Source organism: Toxotes jaculatrix, chromosome 14, assembly GCF_017976425.1.
Source record: "Toxotes jaculatrix isolate fToxJac2 chromosome 14, fToxJac2.pri, whole genome shotgun sequence".
NCBI lineage: Eukaryota > Metazoa > Chordata > Actinopteri > Toxotidae > Toxotes > Toxotes jaculatrix.
In genome coordinates this window covers 10509793-10530577 of record NC_054407.1, presented here as the reverse complement: position 1 = coordinate 10530577, position 20785 = coordinate 10509793, and the positions used below count along the sequence as shown (strand labels likewise).

General features: G+C 40.2%; 1 protein-coding gene across 1 annotated transcript in view; it reads left to right on the top strand.

The window, feature by feature from the left end:
* clstn2a (calsyntenin 2a) overlaps window positions 1–20785 on the top strand; it is a 125940-nt gene that overhangs the window by 40094 nt on the left and 65061 nt on the right. Inside the window, exon 2 of the mRNA XM_041055250.1 lies at window positions 18639–18761. Within this exon, the coding sequence (XP_040911184.1) occupies window positions 18639–18761 (123 nt within the window). The remainder of the gene's footprint in view (window positions 1–18638; window positions 18762–20785) is intronic.

Genomic DNA, 20785 nt, shown 5'->3' with positions numbered 1-20785 from the left:
TGTGCGTGGGCACGGTTCGTGTTATTGCCACCAGGGTTAGTCAGACACCTTCTAAGTGTGTTTTAAGTGTTGAATTACATTCAAAATGTACGATGGTAAGGAGTCTCAGAGAGAGTGACAGGGTAGACAGAAGTGGAGATTATCTCCTGGTGTTGCCAGGAACAAGGAACAATAAAACCTTTGTCAGTGTGGCGGGAAAGCTAGATAAAAACATTTCATTAAATTTTAGTATTCATCAATATCATATTTTATTGTCACAGTTGTTCCCATCGCCAGGCTGCATCGTATTGGTTATTTGCACTCACATCTCTTTCTCTGTTTGTCAGAAGAAAAATACCCATATTTGTCACCTCAGTCTTCTGACTCCTCTCCAGTCTATACAACATGTCTGCATCCATGAGCCTTAGAAAGTCACTGCAAATACACATATGACTGAAATGTCATCAAACTGACAGAAATACATCTACGCTTTACAACACTGATGATAACACTTTTTTTCCAGTGAGCCAAAAATTTTAATTTGCTTTTGGTTTGACATAATGATATATTTATAAAAGACATATTTTGCGTTGCTGGAAAAAAAAATAGCATAAAATTTTTTTCTTCAGCTTGAATTATATCTTAGGCTGTTGAGCAGGCTACCCTAACAAAATACTTTGTTAGTTATTTTTAGACCTGCCTCCTGCTGGCATATAACAATTTTTTAAGCCTACCTTTAAGCCAGTAAAGCATTTTTATACAATGCAACCATTTTCAGGTAGAAATCTTTGAGCTTTGAAGCCACCAAAAGAATTTCATGGCCAGAGTTTAATTTGAAGCCCATACCCAGGCGTTTCTGTGGCACAGTGGAAACCTTAGTGTTGAGCCCAAAGGGAAACATGATGTAACACTGCATAAATGTTTCTCACTGTTACTGCAGGCTGTTTTCAGTATGTGACGTTAGTTCAGCTGAGTGTTATTCAGCCTCTCAATACTTATTATATGAACCTCCAAGTAGAGGCTCTCTAATTAACTCTTGTTATTTCTCCCTATTGCTGTTTCTTCCGTTCTTTGTCTGTTTCTTCTTTTTACTTTTTCCTCTCTCTCCCTCTCCCTCTCTCTCTCTCTTTTTCTTTTGTTTCCCAAAGTTTCTTGCTGCTGGCAATTGTTACCTCTCTCCCGAGCTCCCACAGCTTTCTGAGCAGCTAAACAACTTCTGAAAAATGCCAGTTCACACTGGGAGGTGTGTGAATGTGTTATGTGCCTATGTCAAGAGGAGCTGCTGTCGCAACCAATGTTACACAGAGCACGACAAAGACTGTAAATGACGTCAGCCACACTTAATCCTAACTCTTTTTTTTTTGGCACAGCATGCTTTTAAGAGTTCATGTCCGTTTTGGAGTACTGGTTATCGTTAGTGACTCTACTTCAAAGCCTTAAAGGAACAGTACGCTTTCAAATGGTAAATTTCAGTGGATTGTGTAGATTTTTCAAATCATGCCAACCACTGGCGATGTTTGTATGTCAGTTACATAAACTCACTATGTGTTATATCTTCCGTGTTGTTTTAGCAGTATTATTTGAACAGATGTATTTTGACAGAGCTGTCAGAATATGCTGTTTTTCACTCTCTGATATTATATTCCTACAATGTGTAACTTTCCGTGGGAAGAGGAGGCCTTGAGGCAGTCAAGTGTATTGTTATGCCTGCACTCTTCTCCCTCAGTTGGTCAGCTTCTCCCAGCACGTTTCCTGTCCTGATGTGCTGCCTTGCCTTAGATACACATGTAGCCCGAGGCAGAGATAACTGGCACCTGTAAAGCCACCGCCGCCGTAGAAGAAGGAGGCAGTGCCTTGTCTGCTGCAGGTTCAGCTTCAACTTTTTTATTTATTTTTATTTATTTATTTTTACAGGAACTGGATTTGTTCTCTCTCTCTCTCTGTTGGCTTTACCTTGACTGTATTGGGGCTCCTAGCCTCATCTGGACACTCCTATCCCTGCAAACAAGCACAGCAAAGCGCTCTTAAAACGTCACTGTAAGATGCACTGATGAAAGTAAAGTACCTGACCTTGGTTTGTAGAGCCACAGATGGCTGTTGTGGTTGTTGTCTTACAGTCGTTTTGTTTCACACTGCTTTTTAGGACATTTTCACATGAGCTCCCAATGTGGGACAATCCTTTACAATGGTCGGATGGTAAGCAAGGGGAAGGTTTTTCTCCTCCTTTCCGCCTAACTGGATCCAGTATTAGAGGGCTGCTATTGGATTGCAGTCATTTATCTTTCCTATGTGTATATGGCATTATGAGTAATGGTACTTTCACGCTTTTCAGCTCCCTTGATTACTTTGGCCCCCACTCCTCCTCCCTCATGCCTTTTTATTCCAATGACATATTCTTTCAAATGTAATGTGGACAACTTTGACAAAGTCACATGCAAACTGCAGAGGATGGAAAGTGAGCATAAGGCTGGCAGGCAGAGGCAGAGGTTTTGGAAATGGCACAACAGCAGAGCAGCAATGAAAAGGGTTCATATGCTATTAGCTTGGCATTGCTTAGGGAGTGATGACGGCATTTTCATGAATTTTTACCCTTGAAGTCAGTCAAAGCACATATTTCTCACAGCTTTACATGGTATTCTGTCTTGGTATTCTCACGATGTTGTCTCATACTCCATTCATCATGTTGTTGTTGAAAGTGTATGGTACACTCTCACGCAGCCTTAGTGTTCCCTGTCTGCTCATATTTCTCTTTTGTCTTTTTAACAGCTATTTCACCGAACAGCTTGGTGGCAAATAAAAAAGCAGAAAGCATTTTCAAGCAGTCACGTAGTTTTCTCAAATTGAGAAAAGCGGAGCTAAGACAGCAAAAACAAAAGTTGGATGATGCCGTTGCTGCTCAATATGACATATCATTCCTTTAAAAGAATTGGCCTTCCCCATTGTTATCACTGGGCGGTTGGAGCAGTGCTGTAGCCATGGCAGCTTGTGGTTAGTTGGCTGTCCGGTTGCTGGTCAGTGCCCAGTTCTTGGTGCTGCTCCAGAGATGAACACTGCTGGGCAAAGCATGATTAGTGTTACTGACAGCACATAGATCTTAGCTGGCTCTCCCTCAGCACAGCCTCCCTGCCTCCCCTTTGTATCTCTGTCTCACACACACACACACACACACACACACACACACACACACACACACACACACACACACACATACCAGGCCGGTGCATTAATAGGTTCTTAAAAAAAATGTTAGGTCTTATCAGTGGGTTTTTTGAAAACTGTGAGGTGTTTTGATCAAAAGAAAAAAAAAAACAGAACTTCACTTTAGGGCCCTTTTCACAAGTTTTGTCTCGAGCTTTTCCCCTCCTCAGCAGATTGAGTTCGAAGAAGATAAAGAACGTCAGATGAGGTTAAAAGCTTCAGAAAAAAAAATAGTAAATGAACTGTTAAGTGATTGAAGGTCTTTTCGCACAGCTATTGTTTCCAAGGTCAAAACGAACTTTCACTCGCCACAATGATCACATCTAATCGGTTGGATGAGGTTAATTCAAAATCTACTGGGTCTGAGGATAATCTCAGTCTGATTCCTCGCTCTCCTTGCTGCAGTTAGATTGGATATTGTGAAACAACCTTAAGTCAAATTGCTAATCACTCTTTATTGTGGAGACGAGACGGGACTTCTCAAAGCAGTTGTGCCTCTGTTATTTGAGCAGCATGACTACTCTGTCAGGCAGTAGGTGAGACACAGTCTTGATGTCCTGGAGCATGACTACTGAGCTGTGCTGGAACCAGCCTCAGTGGGATATGGCTCTATACAAAAACCTTGTGTTAAAAGATGAAGTGCGGGAACAGAAACAAGATGCAGGATCTGGGAAAGGGAGGCTATGACTAACTTGGATAACCTGAACTACTAATAGGTATGTAACTGGTAACTGCAGTACCTATTATTCTTTTACAGTACAGAATATGACAATTTTTATATGAAAAAGGTCGGTATTACAGGTGGGTTTGTGTAGTTTGCGACAATGTGAACTATTAGATTTGCTGAACATTTGCCTCGATCACCTCAGGGACTAATTGAGCCTTCAGTACACAAGATAATCCAGACATTAAAGGTCAATCGCGCTGTGAGGAGGAATGAAAAATGACATGTGTACATCTCACACTAGCACACATTTCACTCTCTTTTACCTCTGGCATAGCAGGGTGCATTCATCAGTCTATCAGGATTTTCTTTTGCTTTCTGTTTATGTGTGTATGTGTGTGTATGTGTGTGTGTGTGCACCAACTTCAATTGCAGGAAAGGCCCTAATGGTGTCTGCTCTTATCTGTGTTGGTACTTAAGGGTGAAGGAAGACGTGGCAGAGGAGCAGCATGAGGTAGTATGGATTAAATGTATCAGTGTGTCTACTTAAGATAGTGTAAAAAGATGAAAGTCTCTCACCGCCATGACACTTGCAGCTTAAGGCTAGGTTGCCTAGCCTTTTTATGATCCTGCTCTCTCCTCTTCCTCCATGTGGCCACTTGACAATGTACAATAACCGGATCTGTTGCAGTTTCAGGTCAATGGGGCAGTGGTAGTGGTGTCAGTGTAATCCCAGTGTCTGTGGTTAATGTCACTGTAATGTTTCCCATGTCAATTTTTTGGTCATTGAAATTTAGTTTGACCACCTCCTCTGGATTAATTCTGAAAACATGAGGGATACCTTGAACTCCCCTCCTCCCCTGCTGCCCCGAGGTGGTGGTGATTCATCTACTGCTCTGCCTCTTGGTCCATAACTAATCCCTCATACAGTATGTTCGCCCATCTTTCTGTCTCATTGCAGTTACACTCAATTTGATTTTTCTGCCCCTCTGTTTCTTTGTCTCTCTTGCACTTGCTCCCTGAGCTCCCATATAGTCGCATTTACACTGAAAAACACACATGCATACACACTTGCACACATGCATGCACCTTATCCCCCCAAATCCCGGACTTAGTCAACTTTTGTGCAGAGTAGACAATATGTTCTGTGTGGCATGCTGTGCTCATGAACCACACTTCCTCCATGCTGCTGGCTGCTGGTCCAGTTTATCTTCACCTGTCAGACGTCCTCCCAGCCACTCTCAAAGGCCTCTGGGAATTCCATCAGTCCACAGCAAAAACACAAACACACAACTGCTGATACACGCATGGCGAATAGTAGCAGGTTGGCCAAGGCCGTTGCTGAAATGACTGGCTAACCACCAGCAGTTACATGGACTGCTTGAACTCTATCAGTCAATAGTCCATCACCCCTGGTCCTCTCCACCATGGTGGTTTGGATATCGCCTCAGGCTGTGTGTACGAGTGCGTGTGTGTTTGTTGTGTTTGTGATTCTGGAGGCATAGAATGAACAGGTATAAAAGAGAGAGAGATTGACAGATGCAGGGAGACAGAGTGATGGAAACACTCTCAATATTAACAGATTTAAAAAAACGGTTTTCCAATAGTTAGATCCTCATGCCAGCCCTAATGGCTCCACACAGACCTGGTATCAACATTGTTTATCTTCAGACTGTGGTGAAATGGGCCATTTAAAAAACAAGTGGAATTGGAGTGAAGATGAAACATTTACTGCGTTGAAACATAACAAGTTCTCTCTTGGTTACCGATTATTGGACAAAAATAACATCACTGAATATGAATAATGTCTTTAGTTCTACAGAGACGTTTGCTCGCTGAACACACATCCACGCCAGCGCCAAGGCATGACCCCCCCGCCCTCATTTGTACATACCAACCACCACCAGCCAGCATAGCTGTTAGATCAAATTCTCACACACAGACTCTCCTTATTCAGTATTGCCAGGCAAACCAGGAAAATGTAAGTGTATCTACTTACGTATTTATTTCTAATTATGAGGAGGTAAATGTGGTTTTGGTGAGTTGCGTGGCAGTGGTTAGAACTGCATTATCTGAGCTCTTTGTATTGCAACTGAACCATCCTGGATGATGCAGCTGACTGAAAATGTCTGTGATGTTTCTGGATTATCAGAGAGGACCGTACAAAAGGTGATTTTAGCCTGTGATGCCTGAATGCTCCACAAAGTCCTTTCCTGCCCCAGTCCAGTGATTCAGACAGACTTGTCTAGAATGCCAAGGCAAAACAGTTGACAGACGTTATGTGGTTCTTGGGAATGTGACTACTTGAATTTTTTTGTCCTTATTTACCCCAAACCGCCACCGTACAACATCAGCTCTACCCACTGAAAGTGTTATAAAACCTAGGAATAAACACAGGTTTTTTTTCACTCAAGCTAACACATTTTAAATCCTTATGGATGCATCTTTTCCCATTTGTTGGTGCCCAGGGTGAGTTTGCATCTGCTCATGTCTTATTGACTTTATATGCAATCACACTGCCTCTAAAATGCACTTCATTTTCAGTCAGAACACAACTTAGGGCTATCAGCAAATGAGGTGCAAGTGTATAGGAAAATTATGTGTTAAATGATAGTAAACAAAACAACATGAGTCAATCACCAGGTGACAAAAACACCTGCTTTGAATATAACACAGGATTTTAGACCGAATTGAACTTAATGTAAAATGAGGTGTACCAAAATATTTTGCTTTACCAAAATATGTGACATTATGACATTGCCAGGATTTCTGTTTACTCAAAGTATTCTCATTAATATTGGAAGTGAGTGTATTATTTTAGCCCTTTATCCTGAGCAGTTTTAACATTATGCACTCTGTTTATTCACTGTAGTGATTATGGCACAAAAAAATAGTAGTATGTACGTAGTGTTAATCTAAACAGTTATATAATTTCCATGAATAGTGTATGCACGTTTTCCTCAAAAAGGTTGCTGGGGTGCAGTGGGAACAACTGCTTTGCTCTCTTCATAATTACTACGGCTGCTAGAGGTCACCTAACCATAAAACGTAAGTATGGTTGGTAATAAACTGCTTGCACAGACGACCTGTGGGCTCATTTTTTTGCAGGACACTCTCTTCTTTCATCTTCATCTCTCAAAATCAAATGGTGGAATTTGACATTTTTACACACAGTGTCTTTTGAGCTCTGGTATTCAAGTAAGACACACACACTGCTGTGCTCAACATTGTGACCAGAACACTGCTGAGAAAAAGTGCTAAAACGGTACTTAAAAGCTCTAAACCCTCATTCCCAGTGGTGCAGTACTTAGTAATTCTGTCAGTGTTGTTGGGTGACTGTGTGTTGGTGTGTTTGCATACACATTTGTGTGTACTAAATGAGTCCTCTGTGGAATATAACTGTTTTTCATTCTCATACTTTTCTAGAGGGGCTTATAGGCCCCTTCAGCCGTGACTAAAGCTTTTCTCCCGCTTTAAAAATGCCTCTGGCAGCAACTTTAACCTCCCTGGGGTGATTTTTCACTCTTTATCCACAGTACCATACATGGATTTGCAACTATTTTTTCAGCCATATGTTATACCTTTGTATTTAAAGTTCTTTAAGCCTATATTCACCATTTGAATATATTCCTCTGCTTTGCCCAGAAAATGATTTGGAATAAATTCTTCTCAGAATGGATAAACTGTAGGTGTCATGAAAATGGCTAATAATTGGAACTGGAAAAGAACAGCAATTTTCCTCGGCGCTGGTTTCTCAAGTTCAGCTGAAGAACTTGTTAACAGTGACCAGAAGTAGGCTTGTTGTTGAGGGTGCTTTGTGTGTGGTAGTTTTAATATAGCAATAATAGCAGCCACATGACCTGTGACAGCATATTTAATTGTGACTACGATGGTGTATTTGTTAGAGTCATGTTTGAGTATAGTCAACAGCACTGAAAAAATATTCATATTTATCCAGAGCAGTTTTTAAAATTAACCGGGAGTCTTTCGGTCCCTGTTCATTACATCTCTATATATATACTAAAAATAATATCTGTGCTTTCTTTTCACAAAGAGGGGAAGTGGCGGTTAAGGATGTATTTTTATGACGTCTTCTTCTTCACAAAGGGAACAGGCTAGCCATTTTTAGACCTTCTGATGTAGTCACTGTGCTCGGCAATGAGCTCTGTAGAGGACACCACTGTGGAAGTAATTTCCTGCTCCCTTCTTGTTAGAGTGCTATTGGAACAGATTTTGAGCTGTAATTAAATCACACATCTTGCAGCTTGGACAGATATAACAGACTGCCTTCTCTTTTAAATCCATAATTCCTCATGTGGGCTTGTAGATGTTAAACATTGTCCAGAGTAGACTGAACTGAAGATGTTGAACTGAAGTTGTTGTACTCTTTGTTGTGAAAGTCAAAGAGTCTGAGAAAAACTCTGATCCTTCATCTGTGGTAATGTTAAATCCACTTTGTCTGAGTTGGGTTTTCATTCAGCTGTACTGTGAGTACACAGTATTTTAATGATCAGAGTACTAGTTTACAAGAGGATTACAGTTTTTCATTTTATTTACAGTGCTAGAAAAGTGCCCAGCAACCCACATTTTAAAATCTGCTAATCCTCAACCCACATTGCTGCTTCATCATCATTAGTATAACCACCAATCACTATCCAAAATGTGTGTGTGTTAAAGTCACTTTTGCCCATAAAGTTGGAAAAAAAATATTTTACCCCTTCTCAAGAAATGATTGCGACAATGTGATTTATTCTTGATAGATAAAGTGTATATCTTCACAAAACTTTATTGATCAATCTAGCCCTGTGTGATTACTGATGTGTATAAATAGGAATAAAAAGAGGAATGTGTCTGAAAACAAAATTCTTCCAACTTTATGGGCAACAGTGTACATTTCTTTGCCTTTTGGACTGTGTCTTCACCGGGAACCCAGGAAGATGTCCCACTAAATTGTCAGACTGACAGTTTAACACTTGTTACCTGATACCACTGACAGGTAGGGAGAGGGGGAGAGAGATCGAGCAAAAGAAAGACAGAGTTAAGTGGGTTTAGATGACAGATCTACCGTGGCAGACAGTGACAGACAGAAGATCTGACACAGGCGGTACGAAAAGTTAGAGACAGTCAGACTCGCAGCTGATACAACTGGGACGTGAGTCAGCAACAAAAAGGAAAAGAGGAGCAGCAACCAAACAGATGTCTGCCACAGCACAACCTTCATGACTGCAGTGGATCGAGTGATGTGTCTCTCACCCAGTGTGATGTCTTGAATGTCCAATTAGGGAGACTTGTCCACTCTCTGGTGATCTGTGAGATATCATGGCCAAATAGAAACAGCAATGGCAAATAGTTTGTTAGCTGGTGGACCAAGCCAAACATCTCTATCCCAGCTGTGACTGATAAGAACGGCACACTGTATTCATCAGTCAGTGGAAACAAATTCATTCATGAAAGTTAAATAAATCTAATCTCAGGTGGAAAGCAGTAATAAGGTGTGAAAAACTGTCATGTTCAAGTAACAGTACGACGGATGATAGATAAGTTCTAAGGTGGTGCGTTTTCTAAAACTGACTCCTTTTGCCTTTAGTCACAAACTTATCAACCCCCCCCTCGTAGTCAGAAACATGCACTGATTTCACTGAATGTTTTCAGTCACACTCGAACCTCCCATTTATCTTATTGTGTAAATTAAGAACACAGTTTACTGCATATATTACAGATGTAAGGATATGCATTTATGTAAAGCATACTAATTATTTTACTTTTGGTGGTGTAAACTTTAGACTGGCAGCAGTTAACTGATCTAAATGAAACTTACATTTTCCCATAATCATTCACTTTAATTTAATGTGATAAGCTGGTTCTGTTGCCACATACCGCCTTTTTATGGTGAGGAATGTAACTTGTCCACAACATTCAGCTGTTTTTTGACTGTTTGTTCTCAATTACCACACAAGTCTGATTTGCATTGAAGGTGTAAAAAAGTGTCAGAATAGGATGCAAAGCCAGACATGAGCAGATGGAGGAATCACTCTCACCAGCCAGTCAGGGTGCGGAATTTCCATTTTAAAGTTTTTTTTTTGATGTTTATGATATTGTTGTATTTGAAGTGAGTTGAAATAAGTGGAAATGGTAGACTGTTTACGTTGGTTGATCGTCACATGAAGCCCAAGTCTGCAGGGTGGAACGGTTTCTAATTCAATCCAGTCAGTCACACTGCCATCCATTTCTCCTCACCATGGCTCCTCTCACTGCCTGCTGCTTTCTGTTAATGGAGATATCACCTCCTCCCTTCTCGTCCCTCCTCCTCCCACCTCGTCCCCTTCTCTGTTCTCTCTTTGTTGTCCTTTTCCCTCCACTCCACTTTCACTCCACTCCTTTCAAATCCTTCTGTTGTGCCTCTTCATTGGCCCACTCAGTGAAACTAATCGACAGTAAGCCATCACTCGCAAATCATTCATAACAAGTAGACGAGGCAGACAAGGAAGAAAAACAAACAGGGTTTATTATTGAGTGCAATTCAGTAAGGCAGGCAGACTTACTTTCTTTCAGCAAGACTCAATATTTCCTTATAGTGAATGCCAAGCAAACAATTGACATTTTGAGACTCCCCAGGTATCGCTTTAGCTTTGGCATTAGGAAATGCCACATCTGAGAAAAAAACATAATCAGGGAGTTAAACCAATTGGAATGTTGGCTTAAAACGATAACGATAATGTCTAATGTTTTGTTTTTTTTTCTGAATTAGCATCATTGCAAATTGTATTTTCGTATTTCTATGAATTAAATGAAGAAGCAGACTTGTCATAAGCCTTAAATGACATCAAATCTCCCGTAGCTCTTTCAGATGAATTGCATGTTTTCATAAGCTGAAGGTTACTCACTCTGATGTTTGAATGATAGGAATTTCCAGTCTGTTATGTGTTATATCTTTCATCATTACTTTATGCCTTGTGTCTTGGACATCCAAGTTAGCCTTCAATCTGTGATGTACTTTAGCTTTTCTGTTTCTTGAATTTAGACTCGTAAATCCTGTGTATCACATATTAACAAACAAGAGAGCATGGATTGCCTTTTTTCTCAGGACATGGATAATAGGTTTTTTTTTTTCGGTTAAGAATTGTTATCATTTTGTGGAACGGCTCCACCCGCTCACCCGCCATAGTCTCCATAGGATTCCCTTGACTCATCAGACTCACCAGAATTGGAAACCTGCAGAGTTTCACCTCACACTCACAAGTTAATACAGTACCAACACAGACTGTTAACTTCCTACTCTGCTCTACACCTTCCTTCATTTCTTCCTTCTTTTCTCTCTCTGTGATAACATGTATTTCTTTCTTCTTTCAGCAGTAGGTAAATCAGTTTTTTTTACCGCTCTCACTTACCTCGACATGTGATGTTTGGCTGAACCACAATAGCGGAGCCAGCCCTACAAACGCAAATGACTGACTGATGAAATAACTTGTCAGCTGGCTGAGTGTTGGAGTTTCCCCATTGACTGTTGCTCTGGTGACATTTAGTGACCTTTCGAGCAGGCTTTAGCTACTTTTCATTAAAAGTAGTTGTATATAGTGGCTCCACAACAGTTTTCAACTACATCCTCAATTTCACACATCAGACATGAGCGGTTCAGCCATATATTCTTGATTTATTTGCTCTCAGTAGGTTTTGTCCATAGCCATCTATTCTACAAACACACTCATGCATTTGCACACTGGAGTAAGCCAAGTAACACTCTTCTCAGATGCTGGTAGACTTTGCCCTGCTATATGCAAAAATATGTGATGCCAATTAAACACAGTGGCTTTGTTTCCCTCCTCAGTTTGTTTTGATGCAGTCAGCACCAGACAGGGAATACGAGGGAGTTATATGTCGCAGAGCAATTACGGCACATCTGTATCTCACATACTGTCGTTCAGATGGGAAAGCAACCTCTGAATTGTCTTGATGGGATTGTGGGAAAAGCCAAATTAAATCAAAACCACGGTAAACTAATTGTCTTCACAACAGGGGTAACTTTATGGCTCGTGGTTGGTGAGATCAGAGTTTATGGCCCCTTTAATGAGTTGATAAGAAAAAACAACAACAACAACAATAAATAAAAAAAAAAAACACTCTGCCTGCAAATCTAACTATACAGGTAGTAAGGGTCCTGGGAGAGAGTGAGTGGGAAGAATTAATGTTCTGAAAATGACCCACTGGTCAGCTCCAACCTAGTTTTGCTTAAAGTGCAGGACTTGTGCTGCAGTCAATATACCTAATTACTCTGTTCTTGCTAACTGCACCTTACACTTCACCACTGGGACTGTAAAAGTCAGAGTTGATGCTCATAGAACTTATGGACCAAATGTAATGATTTTGTCCCCCCCTTCATCTCATGGGCGTTGGAGTTTCTAATGCCTAATCTGCTGGTGTTGTTGTTGGTTCCCTTCTCGCCCATTGCTGTAAATGCATTTAACGGTTGTGTTACTGAATATGTCAGTGTTTCTCACTGCTGGTCTCTAAAGTTGCTGATGAATGGTTTCTGAACTGGTTACATTACATATGGACTTAATACTGTATTTTGCAGGCAAAGTCGTCCCTCCAGGTAGGAATGCTTTCTGGCTCCTGAAACAAATAAATCAATAGCTGGATCCTGAGAAAGAAAGCATGGAAGTAAAGAAGTAATTATAATTATAAGTAAGTTGTATAATATATTTTGGTTAAAACTGCATTAATTGACAAGACTGTCCTCCTCTAAAAAAATAACTAACAATTGGTGTCAGAGGTAAAAGTCTGACAGCACACTGAGGAGAACACAATGACCGGAGGGAGCAAAGAGAGAGAGCAAAGGTGAAAGAACTGAGGAGGGGGGGGGGGGGGGGGGGGGGGCGCGGCCTGCCCAGACAGCCAGCAGAATGAGCCACTACCATCACCCATCACCAAGGGCACCACACATCCTCAGAGAGCCCAAGTTGATACCACTATTTCCTGATGATGATCAAAAATTGTATTCTACAGTACGGTATTCTACATTGTTTTCCATAACAGTAAGAAGACACAATTGTATATCACCTCAGCTTGGTTGAGTATTTTTTCACGAACACACATTAACAGATTAAGATAAACGATTGTCTCCTGTGTTGATGATCAGTGTCCCAATGCAGTAAAGGTCTTGTCATCTGCATAGAGGTGTTGTAGCCATTAGCATTCCTCTCTGACAGCAAACAGTGACATCTGAAGTTATGTAGGGGATATTTTCAGACACACTAATTACTCTGATTGAATTTGTTCATAACATCTGCTCACACTGTGTTGAAACCTGCATATATGTATATTTAATCCACTACTACATAGCTTGTTAATGTTAGAAGTGTGATATAATGTAATTCACTGTTTCTCCACTGAAGCAATTATGACCTCCTAACTGAGCTGAATGGCTCTGAATATGCAGTTTTAATTCTCTGACCGCTTTTACTGTTAAACTAACAGCATCATAAACACTTTCCCACATGGACACATCACTGTAAGAGACAAGTCTAAGATGATATGATTTGTTTTAACTGCCTCATTAGAGAAACCAAGACAAACAGATACTATTTAATATTGTGATGCCCGTCATGATGTCGGGGGAGACTCCATGATGGGAATGTTCTTGTTTTCTCAAATGTAGAAAATTAATGTGTAATCTTTTTGTGAGACAATTAAAACTATTTTAAATTCCCTCTTATGCTCAGAATTTCTGTAAAATTAACATGCAGTTAATTAATAACTTGAATGCAAGTCAGTAGCACTTTACTCTTGTTCTGTTAATTAAGCTGGAAACGAGAGAAAGAAGAGAAGGGCCTTATCTTTGGGTTGCATGACACCAGTACTCTGAAATTTATATTCTATGAAGACAACACTGAAAGTGATGAATATGGAGCTGAAATAGTGCTGAAAACCTTTTTAACAATCTAATCATTAAACAGCTTTACTTAGCTACTACTGTTTGTTTTAAAGACACTCTCTTGCTGGTCTGTGATCCGTTGGGAACTGGATACTGCTTCTGTTTCGGTTTCTTTTTAAAATGATTATTTATGGCACTTTTTCTGTTATTTGATATTTAACAGCGAACAAATAGGCTGCTACCTTGCCATTTTTCTTGATTTTTTTTAATGACCTTTTGTCCACGTGGGATGGTTTTGACAAAGGACAAAGACAGGAAACACAGGATGAATGAGTAAAACGATGTGATTAAAAAGTTCCTCAGCCAGTGTATCAGGGACTCTGCATTTACATCGTACACATCAGCACCATATGGAACCTTCATATTTTTACCCAGAACTTGGATTGAGAAGCCACAGTAACACAATCTGTTCCTCACTGGAATGATGCTGCTAATGAGGAGGGGTTTTACTTTGAGGTGTGTTACAAAAGCTTGTCCTAAAGCCTCATTTTGGAAGCCTCTGCTAGGTCTTTACGTAAATGAGGGGGAAGGAGTCTCCTTGGATCAGTTATTATTTGATGTGATGATCGATGATCATGTGTGATCCCTGACATGTAATGCATCTAATAGGAATTAAATTTAAATATTTTTAATAGGAATATAGGCTGCAGCATACTCCTCATAAAAGAAGTGATAGTAATGCCTGCCATCTCTTCTACCTCCTGATTGTCCTATTTTCTCTCTGACTCCCTTCCACTATTATCTCCCCATCCTCACCCCACTGCCTCCAGTATGGCTGTGTCTTATCTTCTTTCTCCTTTTAACACTTATCTCTAGGTTAACCCTTTAGTTTCCCCTCTGCTCATCCATCACATCGTCTCACATTTCGCGTTGTGTCTTTTCACATCCTCTGTTTCCGCATTCAACTCACAGTGTGTCCATCTTTATGATCTGCTTTTGCCGCTGGTGTTGAGTAACAGTGGTTGAAAGGTGCACAGTTGCACAAACTGTATCAACAAGTCACCCATTAATGTACCTTTCTGAGGACAATGTATGATTCTCCATCCATTTGGGTTGGGGCATGTGCATGTACTTGTAGATTGTCAAAAGCCTCATGTATTTTGCATGAAAAGCAGAAAGGTTTCCTACCTATTTGTACTGTTTTTCTCATGTATATTACCAAGTATTTTAGGCCAGCCTTTGTCTATGGATGTATTACCTCCTCATGAGCCAATCTGCCATTCAGATGAAATACATCCTCCCTTAAAAAGGTTCCTGTCAAAGTTTCTTCTTTGTCTTTTTCTTCTTCTGGTTGTTATTATCACTTGTTGGTGGTGTTGCTTTTATCCTTGCCTTGATATTCAGCATGGAAGGATGACTCTATTCCATTACAACATCACTGTAATCAAATAAGTGCTAAAAAAAATACATTCAACATGACTTATATTGATCAATACATAACACAGCAATGCAGCGTCTCTTAGAATACGAGTTGGGCCCCAAATTAAATATAGATTATCATCCGGCTGTGTCCCAACAGTAATATGCTTTCATGACCCTCAGTCACAGGGGAAGATACTAACAGATATTTTGATTTCAGTTCCAAGGTGGACAAGCTGACAATCCCCTTCAGTAATGTTATTTACAGGAAATCTTGTTTCTGGATTTCCTTCTTCATATTACTGTCATATCAGATTTTCTCCAGTGCTGTACTTGATCTACTTTTAGACTCTTTCTCCTACTAAATGAATTAGTCCTCCATAATGTGGAGTCTAATGCTGTAATGGCTGCAGATGTTCCTTAGGAAATAGCCAGAGATGCCACGCATATTGCATGCCAGTGACACTTGTAACCTTATTAAAGGGGGAAATCAGCTGCTACAAAAAAGCTTATTATTAACCACGCTAGCGTCATGGCTCCAGGGATGGCAGCGTCTGCTCGTTGGTCTCTCAGTCTGCCACTTTGGTCCAGACTGAAATATGTCGACAACTATCGGATGAGATGCTATTAAATGTTGTACAAACATGAATGAACATGGTAAACATTACACCTGTTAAACATGAGCTTGCTGGCGTTGTCATTATGAGCATGTTATTATGCTGACATTAGCATTTAGCAGTGCCAAAGAACAGCTTCATGGAGCTGAGGTCTCCTAGTCTTGTTTCAGTTTCAGAGGTGATCTTATGGACAGCTGCAGCACGGTATATTTCTTAGCAGGGCCAGCTTTGTCTAGGCCTCTGCTCCAGATTTTTTTCTCTTTGATTGCAAGCTTACCTCATTTTTTTTTTCATTGCTGGGGCTCAGTACCAGGATGTCAAGGATGAATACCTTAAACGCATCACTAATGGCTTTACAGTACTACATGCCATGAAAGCCATTTTGGAAATAGCCCATTTCCATGGTTTGATATGTGCTCTTTCTACAAAACAGCTCTTATATTAGACTCCCTTTAAAAAGTCACAGCTCTGCTGCCTCAACCACCACTCAATTTGTTTGGGATAAATGTAAGACCTTGAGCCAGAAATTGAACCTGCCATCCATGAGTAAACTGCACTAGCTGTGGACTGCTATTAGACTTACTGAAGACATCTTCGAATGTAAATGAAATGCTATGTGAGCATGATGGATTAATATGTATTTACAGTGGCAAGAGCAAGCACACAGGAATGAAGAATCACTTCAATAATGCTCATTTTTATTGTCTATTTTATGGGCACATCAGTGCCTCAGTCTAATATACTCTTGGTTCTGAAGAGTCTATTTATAAGATTGTTTCAGTTCATTTCACGTCTGCTTTTGGGTGGAAACTTTACTGGCACCGAAGAGTAAATCCAAGGAAAGCTGTAAGTATTAGGAGGAAGCTGTACCATAGCTATACTATACCATAAAAGTATGAGTGCTGTTGTGTTTTACTGCACAGATTTTACACCATTACAAGCAAAAATATTCCAGGTGTAAAGATGCCTAAACACAACTCAAAGACAGAGCTCCACTCCTCTCTCTCTTCTTTCCAGCAGAGCAGTCATGCTGTGTGCTGCAGTGCTTTCTATCTCCTGCATGAGCATGAGATGTGACTCCTCGTATGAATAATGTCTCCCCTTGTGGTTCCCTCTCTCCCTATAATCCACTCCCTGCTCTGTCTCAGCATGGTGAAAGTTCCATCTGGAGTGATCAGCAGGTCTCTGTCAATGAACTGAAGGCAACATTTTCCCCTTTTGTTAACTATATTTCATCTCATCAGTATACTGTGTTTTATGTTTTTTTAAAAAATGCTGTAAAAATACATGGTAAAATTGTTAGAAGAGATAAGATGATACAAGCTATCTTTTTTCTTTGCCTTACTCAAATTTTTCCATTCACAACCGCGTCTTCGCTTCTTTAAACAAAGGTTTCCTTCATAAAGGGCCCGCACTCATTTCCTCTTTTACTTTGACCCTGTTCTTCCAACTCAGAATAGTGTCAAGCTGGGGAGAAAATAGAATAGTAGGACAAAACTACTGAAATTCATCCAAACAGATGAAAAGCTGTGAGAAGGTTTTAGGAACAGTTTGATGCATTTTAAATCACTGCCAGCTGGACATGTCATCTGCTCATTGGCATGAGACAAAACGTTCCTCTTCAGTGGATTGAAAGGTCAAGTTGACATCCCAGCTCCCTGCAGAGAGTAACACTTGTACACCAGAGAAATGAGCGGACATGCATGTGTGTGTGTGTGTGTGTGTGCGTGTGTCACAGAAAAGTGCACATACACATATGGTTGCTCTTGTTCATCGGTCTGTCTATTTGTGAGGTCCTGCTGTGAGAGAGGAAGTTTAATGCACAGTGTCAGTAATTATGCGTGATGGTGATCTGTGTTAATCTCAAACTCAACCTTCTGACTTTTCAATCACATTTGTGGCATGGTGGTCGGATTCTTCATTGAGACTGGTGAACAGAGAAAAATGAAACACTGCACTATACAATGCACTATGGAAAAGGATGGCATTGCTGGAGGAAGTGTAGAAGTGTAGAGGTCGAAACAAAGACCTAAACACAAAGTTGCATGTGGATTCTGCATGTCAGTATGTCTGGGTTCAGATTACAGCCCAGGACTGTCTCATGAAAAAATCATTCTGATACATTTAACAGTATTTTTATTTATTTATTTATTTATTTTTAACATATTCTCTGGACAACTGAGACCCTGATTTTTCCCCAACTGAGTCCAAGTGTTAGAAGTTTGTGTGCTTGACAGTGGTGTTTGTGTACATTGCCTTGTCAAACACAACTGACAGCATAGCCACTGGTGAGAAGATCTATGTCAGTCCACAACCTCCCCAGGCCATCAGAGAGTGTTGTTAGAGACAAGAAATGTATATTGTGTGTATAAACTGGGAGAAAAAACGTGGGAATACCAATGTTAAAGGTTTTGCTTTCATTCTTCTTGTCATTCTTCTCGTGTCTTCTGTCTGGTACAACAGACAAATACCTTTGTTATCTTTGTAGCATTCGGTTGCTTTGTCAGAGAATGTAGAGCCCTTTTTTTAAAGCACGACAAACATAAATGTAAACCTGTAACATCAATAGTTTCTTTCACAGTGTTCACCCTCTAAATTCCATTTGTCCTCCTGTCATCTCTAAAACTCTTTGAGATCAATCATGATCACAACCCAGTATTTTTTAAAAAAAGTGGAGATTTCCTTTCTTTATGTTTTCTCGTTCTCCGTCCTGTTGAAGTAGGTCAGCACATTTATATGTAGTAAAGTGCAGTAGAAACAACAAAATGTGAATTACTGTAACAATCCTTAAGACTACAAACTGCAATGTGCACTTAAGTAAAAAGTAGATTTACAAAGGAAGATTATAACAGTTTTAATATCGATCATCTTTTTCCTTCTCTCTTCACAGTGAACAAGCACAAGCCCTGGATAGAGACATCTTACCATGGTGTGATCACAGAGAACATGGACACCGTACTGCTGGACCCTCCTCTGGTAGCTCTAGACAAGGATGCCCCGGTCCCCTATGCTGGTAGGAAACACAAGGACACTCAAGTATTCGCACACATTTGGAAAGTACAGGTTAACACACACGCAGCATACACATCCTCCCACACGTACATTGTCTCACACACGCACACAGGCTCCAAGACAAGGATGCTTCGGCACTGTGTGCAGGCAACTGTGGCAACTTTACAAAAACAGTTTATCCGACAGCTCTCTGCTCTCACTATTTGTCATGGAAACTGAATTCCATTTATCACCCTAAGCAGTGTAATACTAAGTGATTTTCAATGTTTTTTTAGTGCAGTTTCTTCTCATTATATTTCTTTTTTCAGCTTCAAACTTCTAACTTTACTGCTCTTCTTTTAATAAAAAAACCCATGGCTGTGGATTGAAGTGGCTTTAAAAAAACAATAGCAGGAACTTTTAGTTGGATGGAAGACAACCGATAGATTCAAGCATATTGACGTTTATAAAAATGCGTTTATTTTCATAATCCTGTGAGGTTTCGGGTTTCGCGTTAAGATGCATCTTCTTCACTCCCCCCTGACAGGGATCTGTTCATGGCTGAAGCCGTGTGTCATCCTTTTTCTTTTTTCCTCATAAGCTGAGCTGAAATGCCCCATCAACCCCGACCAAAAGCTTCCTCTCAAAAGTGAAAGAATATACAATCTTTTCCCGAGCCCTGTCGGCTTCTCATGATGGCAATATTCATTTTCTAGTCTAAATCTTAATCTGACACTCGAGCCTGCCTACAAGCTTGTCCAGAATATCAAGCAGTTACAGAGCATGGTTTTCATTTACAGTTTTTTTTTTTTTTTACACCACTCAGGAAGCAAGATTTTATCTTATTTTCAGTGTAGTATACTGTGAATCAGGTCCACTTATTTCTATGTCCAGATTTATTCATTTCTATTCAGACTGTGCTTTTTTGCTACATCTGCAACCAGCCTGAGTATCATACATTTATTTCATATAGCACTTGGGATTGTTTTGGTTCTAGCCACAGTATACTTAATTTATTTATGCTCTGAATTCATAAATTAATCTCAGAATCTTTATTACTCTTGAGAAATGTTTCAGTGTGTTGGTTGTACATAGCAAACACAGCAGGGTTTGACCAGGGGATGTCCCCTTTAGCGGTATATAACAGTGAATTTATAGATGCTCTGCAGCAACTGAGAGTTTGGTCACTGTGGTTTTTTTCGTGAAAAGGTTTCCACAGCCTCGAAGGCCAGTAAAAATTCCCCCAGTACTCCATGAAAAACAACTCCGGGGCAACACTTGTTCTGTTTTCACTTTTTATTGCTGCTCATGTTTGAGGCAAAGAGGCCACACAGCACATAATGGTTTCCATTAAACTGGATGCTGGGAGTGTAGCTCTGACTGATATTTGTCCAATTGAGTCACAGAACAGGTACAGTACATGTGTAATAGAGCCACTGCGACATCATTATAAACCTCATCTCCAGATGATTGTTTCAGGAGCTGATTATGTTGTCTAACAAGAGCTGAAATCAGACAGCTGTCACGCAGGTACACCGGTGCTGACTGTGACAGGAAGGAGAGAGAACGTAGCTGTTATAATTAGACAACGTATGCTGAGACTGAAAGGCAAACGAAGAACCTGTTTGGCAGCTAACGCTTAACAGCTCATTATGGCGAAATGGCTCCTAATAATCCCAACTCTGACAACCATGGAAAACTGATAGTCAGCTATTTTTCTTCTGCTTTTTTTTTCATGTGTGCTTTTCTTCTGATGCCACAGCCATGCTTTTGTCTTTTTCAATGTTACGTGTGAGCTGTTCTGTAGATAATGGGTAAACAGAGCTGACCTTAAAGAGTGTGGAACAGCCTGGATTCATGTTAAAAGCTCTTTTTTTCCTGCTTTTTCTCTCAGGGTTGCTAACAGCCCTGCATTGTAGTATGTACTGTGAAGTCTAACCTAAATACAATGGCATATGTAGATGTGCTGTGTATGAAGATTTAATGATCCTTTGGATGGGTGTAGGGAGATGTAGTTATTTAAAAAAAGACGGAATATATTATGCA